The following is a 6,962-nucleotide window of genomic DNA, read 5'->3' on the forward strand; positions in this document are numbered from 1 at the left end:
AGCCAAGTTTGTACAACAGCAAACATCAAAAATACAAAGGTTTAATAAAAAATATAAAGTTATGAAACAACTTTGCCCTGAGTCAACACTACTTGATCAGGAACAAATAACAGATTTGTAATATAATTTACAGTATCTACATTGCATTTACTATGTGCTAAAGCATTGTGGGACCACTCATGTCAGCCTGCTAGATGCTAAGCAGAGGGATGAAGTGGCCAAAAGCCGGAAATTCTGTGACATCCAGTGCAATGCCGTGGCAGGAGCAGCTTTCAAATGAACTTCTGGGGCGGCCGAGAGGAATTCTGACCATGTCATGCAGCTCTGCCATAAAGTCGGCTGTGACAGGGAATTTTTGTACTGTTGCTAGGCAAGTAATATCGCCAGATGCTAATATTACTGCCGCCAGCCAAGGCATGGAGGGAGGGATGCCACTTGTGTCAGGCCACCAGATGCTAAGCTGAACTCTGGAACTATGACGGTAAAGTTTCCATTTTGTGGATATTCCATGTCTTATTCTGTGACCTGGAAAAAAATTAAAACGAAATCAAAGTTATAGTCAACATACATTACAATTAGAAGACATTTCTTTTCACAATACACAAACTACATTTAAAAACAAATGCACAAAAATACACAGGCAACATTCTTAATTGTTTGAGGGAAAAAATAGGGAAAACATTTTTAAAATCTTTAAAATCATATGTAGATGATCTTAGGCTTAGTACCTTAAACCATTCATGTCGAAGGATTTTCCTCAACTCGATCCGCCGGCTTGGGTTTTGCTGCAGGAGGGATCGAATCAGGTGGCAACATTCTGTGCAGAACAATGAAAGAGAGTAAGATTATTACCTTAAACTTTACACCTGCTGTCTTTGCATTAAGATGTAAGATTTGACTATTCTATACTGTATGTTCAGAAAATAAAAAAAATTATCCACATTATCCATCTTTTATAAAGCCATCTTGTTGTGATGAATAACATCTTACCATTTGACAAGCCAGGTTTAATCCAGGTGCCGTCATCAATCATCTGCGTGTCTCTGGGTTTTGGATGGTGTCCACACACCAGCAAGAATAAGACCACTCCCAGAGACCACACAGTAGCTGGTTTACCGTGGTACTTGCCCTCTGTGAAGTACTCAGGTGGGAAGTACTTTCGAGTGCCTGAAGGAAGGAGATTTTGTTTGATGGGTAAGCTTGTTTATACCTGGTGTTTTTTTAATTTTAAAAATGCTGCTTCAAAAGTGAGATATGGTTTATGTGACACCAATTTTACTTCTGACTAGAACTTTAAGTAGCAAACTACAGGTTTGACACACAATACATACCACAGAAACTTTCATATGCGGATTCCTGCAGGAGATCCCCGCACCCGAAGTCAATCAGTTTGACTTCAAGTGTTTCCGTGTTTATCAGCAAGTTGTTCCGCTTTATGTCACGATGGAAGACTCCACGACGACAGCACATGTGAGCGGCCGTTGTTGCCTGCCTCATGATAAAGCGTGCCATGTCCTCATTGAGGGTGCTGCCGTGGAATGCTGTAAACATCTTCAGATCTTGGCAGGATGGGGGACGCTCCAAGATCATGATGTATTGGTCAGGCTGGTCCTGCCAGTCCAGCAGTTCAATGATCTCTGGAACTTTAGGGCCCATATTAACAAGCATCAACAGGCCGACCTCTAATGGAAGGGGTGTGGGATGACCAGGCTAGAAGAAAGATGGTGCTGTCAGTATGTTTACACATTTTAATTTGAAAACAGTGGAAAAATAGTGTAGCAAGTGTCGCCTACTTACAATGTAGATGTATTTCATGTTCGGTGGCTTTCTGGCAATTTTCACAGCCACCTGATCAACCGAAAACATTGTTACATTTCCAACATGTCAAGTGCACTAAATATTTTGAAATGGATATAGTGAGACAAAACAATTTGTTAGCTAAATATTGTAGAAAAATTACGACACCTCAAGGTCATCCTCCAAGCGTCTCCCTTCATAGACAGATCCGAATCCTCCTTTACCAAGCATTCTGCCAATTTCATACTGGCTCAGAATGTCGTCTGTTAAAAGATTAATCATTTTAGTTGACATGAAATGTCAAGCATGGACAGCAGTGAGTGTAATGTTTGAGGTTATGGCCATAAACTCACCCTCAGTTGTCACGTCCACTCTGTTCTGATCTGGTTCTGGACTGAGGTGGACTGAATCTGGAGGAGTTTGAATCTGCTGATCTGCAGGAGGAAGGACTTGAGGACCGCTGGAAAGAGGTTCCTGAAGACCATGATCCTCTAGAGCGCAGGCGCTGTACCGTAGAGAAATCTGATCTAAAAGCAGGGAATGTAAAACATTAAAGTTATACTTAAATATGCCTGAATATTATGTAGACTTTATGATGCACAGAGCTCTAGTAAACAGTTACACAATTCCAAATGGTCATTTGATTTACCCTCAGCACTTCTTTCATATTTCGCAGAGGTATCTTGGTCTGAGCTGCCGCTCCAGTCACAGAAATGACGAGACGGCAGCTTCTCAGAGCTATCCATCCTCCTTCTCTTTCTCATTGGCATCTCAGTGTCCTCACCAACACTAACGGGCTGATGGTTTTCAGCCGCATCAATGCTGGACGTTGTACTCTGATGGGAGTCGTACACCTGAGCACTGTGAGAACTTCGTTTTCTCTTTCGGCCAATGATAAAAGATGTCCAACTGGTTGCATCTGTGTTTAAAGATAAACATGTCCTGGAATAACTTCAACTGATCAAATGTGTGAAGGTGTGGACACTTCATCCTAAAGAACAGAAAAATTCCCTCTAATTTATGAATTAGGTTTCCATTAATGGACACTCATATCTAGCAGAAAATTATGTAGACTTTATGATGTACAGATTCTCAAATGGTCGCTGGATTTACCCTCAGCGTGTCTCTCACTAACGGCTGCAGTGGTCTGATCCTTCACTTTCTGACCCTGACCTGAACTGCAGCTCCAGTGAAGAGAGATCAGCTCTCCAAAACTACTGTTCCTCCTCTGGCTCTCCTGACTGTCACTATCCTCACTAACAGGCTGATGATATGCAAAAAAAAACAAAACAGGAATCAGGGTAGGTGCATTACACATAGAAGAGATCTGACCTCAAATTCCTTCCCATATCACAAAAACCACAATAAATGCACAAAAAATGTGTAAATCTTCCAAATATTAATATATATTCAAAGTCATTAGTAGCATAGACTGTTGAACTGACTGGAATGAGGTGGACTGGAGCTGGAGTAGGTTGAAGCTGCTGATCCGCAGGAGGAAGGACTTCAAGACCGCTGGAAAGAGGTTCCTGAAGATCATGATCCTCTAGAGCACAGGCGCTGTACCGTAGAGAAATCTGATCTAAAGCAGGGAATATTGAACAAAAGCATGTTTCAGTCAATAATAATGATTAAACATTGCATATTATGGTGATTCTTCAGTTAAAATGTTTTATTTGTTTTTAACAAGCCTTGTTTAAATATTTATGACATGTCTTGGGAAAAAATCTGATCAAACTTCTGATGTATGATGGTGTACACTTGAATTGATGGTCATTTGATTTACCCTCAGCACTTCTTTCATATTTCACAGCGGTATCTTGATCTGAGCTGCCGCTCCAGTCACAGAAATGAAGAGACGGCAGCTTCACAGAACTGTCCATCCTCCTTCGCTTTCTCATTGGCATTTCATTTTCCTCAACAACACTAACGGGCTGATGGTTTTTAGCCGCATCGGTGCTGAATGTTGAGGAGCTGCTGTAAGAGTCGTACACCTGAGCGGGAAAACTACGTTTTCTCTTCAACATTGCCATGATAACAAATGTTGACTCGGGTAACTATCATACGAACAGCAAAATACACAACGAGAAGACTGAGAAAACTGACTCTGCTAAAACTAAAGTAGCAACACAACGTTCTATTTCATTATGACGCCATCACATCACTGAGTGACTTTCGAACGCGCGTGAGACTGAACTCTTCTCACAGCTGAGAAATGGCCTATGCTTCCTATTCTTGCTAAAATGATTTGTTATATAGGTATATTTAGTAAAATATTTCTAATTAAAACATCTTACCCCAAGGTATCACTTTAACCTTTCACGTCACAATAAAAACTATATTTTACCCTATTTAAATTCATTCCTGTGTCCATTAACAAATACAAAAACTTAAAAAATACAACATAAATTCACAGACCACTATTATCCATTGACAAAAATTAAGCTCAAAATAATTTGGGTTTAATTAGTTCAGATTTAAGAACAGCCATTCAAAAACTGAGTTAAGATGACATGACATCTCTGATAAAGTGGAAATTTAATTTAAATCCTACACTATGCATGTATAAAATATAATTGCTTAAAACCTACAAATTTTAATATATAGGCTATAGCTTAAGCATTGTAAATCCAAAGTGATGCACAAAATAGCTTTGTTTTAAATTTTAGGGAGTTAAATGAAATACTCGACTTCTTTTCTTAGATGTTTTTGAGTTCACCTTATAGAGGACCTGCCCCTCCTGAAGAATACAGAAACTTCCAAAAGATAAATAGATGCGTTTGGAAAATGCAGAGACGTTCACGTAAATATATTTCATGTTTTCCTCCTTTCGTGTTTTCTTGAGGCACATTAAAAGTCAATGAACATTTATGAATTGTGTGTGGCACAAACAAGACACAATCGCTTTATACACTCTTTTAGGCTAATATTCAAACTAAGGCTGCTTGATTATGGCAAAAATCATAATCACGATTATGTTGCTCAATACTGAAATCACGATTATTTAACATGATAGTTGGGTGATATGAGTAATTTTAAAGGTCAGTGAAATTTAAAATAGTGCTTTAGGTTTTTCAGGAAGATGTAGGCTATTAACAGTGGTATTCAGATAAGTCATTGCCTACAACAGAAATTGAATAATCAAATGCTGTATACATTAAATATAGACTAATCCTGCTTATAGACTAAGCAGTGAGTGATTTTATCTTTGTCTTTTGTTGTTTGATTAACAATAATGATTGCAGCAGATTTATTAGGCTGCTGTCACTTTAAGGCTGTGTGTCCACCATAGCGTTTTTTCCGAGGCTAGCGTATTTTTCCAATTGTTTTCAATGGGAGCGCCTTGTTTTTAAAATGGCAGGAGCATAACGAGATGCTAAGCATCTATTTCACGCTGAAGCGCTTGTCGTTTTTTACCGGTTGCCTCAAGTTGAAGAATGTTCAACTTTGAGTAAAACGCTTAAGGTTGAACCACTGTAGTCACGTGGACTATTTTAACGATGACTTTAGTACCTTTCTGGACCTTGAAAGTGGTGGTTAAATTGCTGTCTATGGAGGAGTCAGAGAGCTCTCGGATTTCATCAAAAATATCTTAATTTGTGTTCCGAAGATGAACGAAGAACATGTGGAACGACATGAGGGTGAGTAATTAATGACAGAAATTTCACTTTTGGGTGAACCTTTAATGTCAGACCGTACAGCATTGAAAAAAACTGACATTGCAATATTTTTGTTTTTCTGCGATATGTATTCCGAAATGAAATAAATTCACCAGATTACGTGAACAGCTATTTGGAAAGAATTAACAATTCTAGAATGATTGGGGTAATTTTAAATGAAATAAACAGTGCTTTATTTTCAGGTAAGTATTCAGGTACAGAAGATGAATAATCAAATGTAAAATGTAGTCTTCACTGTATAAATTGAATTTAATTAATCTGTGTTAAAGGTGGAAAAGTGATTTTCTCTTTTTATTTTGTTGTCTGATAACATTCATGACACTGAAAGCAGCAAGAATTTGCCCACCCTGTTACATGACATTTTTATAATGCAAAGTGTGACAGAGTGGACCCCATTTTGGAGCCCATTATTAGCTAGGAAAGAACAACATGCTAAAAGAAGATTTCCATTCAGGAAGAATTTTAATAGATATATAAAACATATATATACACTACCGTTCAAAAGTTTGGAATTGGTAAGATTTTTAATGTTTTTAAAAGAAGTTTCATCTGCTCACCAAGGCTGCATTTATTTAATTAAAAATACAGTAAAAACAGTAATATTGTGAAATATTATTACAATTTAAAATAACTGTTTTCTATTTGAATATATTTTAGAAAGTAATTTATTCATGTGATGGTAAAGCTGAATTTTCAGCATCATTGCTCCAGTCTTCAGTGTCACATGATCCTTCAGAAATCACTCTAATATGCTGATCTGCTGCTCAAGAAACATTTATTGTGTACAATTGTACAAAATATTTGTGTACAATTTTTTTTTTTTCCAGGATTCTTTGATGAATAGAACAGCATTTATTTGAAATATAATCTTTTGTAACATTATAAATGTCTTTACTGTCACTTTTGATCGATTTAATGCATCCTTGCTGAATAAAAGTATTAATTTCTTTAATTTCTTTCCAAAAAAATAAAAATAAAAATTCTTACTGACCCCAAACTTCTGAACGGTAGTGTATAATGTTACAAAAGCTTTGTATTTCAGATAAATGCTGTTCTTTTGAACTTTCTATTCAACAAGGAATCCTGAAAAAAAAAGTACACAACTATTTTCAACATTGACAATAATAAGAAATATTTCTTGAGCAGCAAATCAGCATATTAGAGTGATTTCTGAAGGATCATGTGACACTGAAGACTGGAGTAATGATGCTGAAAATTCAGCTTTGATCACAGGAATAAATTACTTTGTATAAAATATTCAAATAGAAAACAGTTATTTTAAATTGTAATAATATTTCACAATATTACTGTTTTTACTGTATTTTTAATTAAATAAATGCAGCCTTGGTAAGCAGAAGAGACTTCTTTCAAAAACATAAAAAATCTTACAGATTTCAAACTTTTGAACGGTAGTGTATATATATATATATATATATAGCCTAAACTTTTTCACCTCCAGTATAAATTGACACTTCATGTTTGTGG

General features: G+C 36.7%; 1 protein-coding gene across 1 annotated transcript; it reads right to left on the bottom strand.

Moving 5' to 3' along the window:
• Positions 1–513: 513 nt before the first annotated feature.
• Positions 514–1,854, bottom strand: LOC127507734 (serine/threonine-protein kinase pim-2-like). Its single transcript, XM_051885029.1, has 5 exons — positions 1,798–1,854; positions 1,332–1,710; positions 991–1,167; positions 729–817; positions 514–525 (listed from the first exon to the last, which is right to left on the bottom strand). The coding sequence occupies exons 1-5, from the start codon at positions 1,813–1,815 to the stop codon at positions 514–516; spliced, it is 675 nt and encodes a 224-aa protein (XP_051740989.1). The 5' UTR covers positions 1,816–1,854.
• Between the last annotated feature and the right edge of the window lie 5,108 nt (positions 1,855–6,962).

This window comes from Ctenopharyngodon idella, chromosome 24, assembly GCF_019924925.1.
Source record: "Ctenopharyngodon idella isolate HZGC_01 chromosome 24, HZGC01, whole genome shotgun sequence".
Taxonomy (NCBI): domain Eukaryota; kingdom Metazoa; phylum Chordata; class Actinopteri; order Cypriniformes; family Xenocyprididae; genus Ctenopharyngodon; species Ctenopharyngodon idella.

Bases quoted from the DNA above. Each gene is read 5' to 3' on its own strand.
- LOC127507734 (XM_051885029.1), bottom strand. The intron at 1,168-1,331 runs GTATGTATTGTG...TCCTTCCTTCAG, and splicing joins CGCATATGAAAGTTTCTGTG to GCACTCGAAAGTACTTCCCA. The intron at 818-990 runs GTAAGATGTTAT...TGTTCTGCACAG, and splicing joins TAAACCTGGCTTGTCAAATG to AATGTTGCCACCTGATTCGA.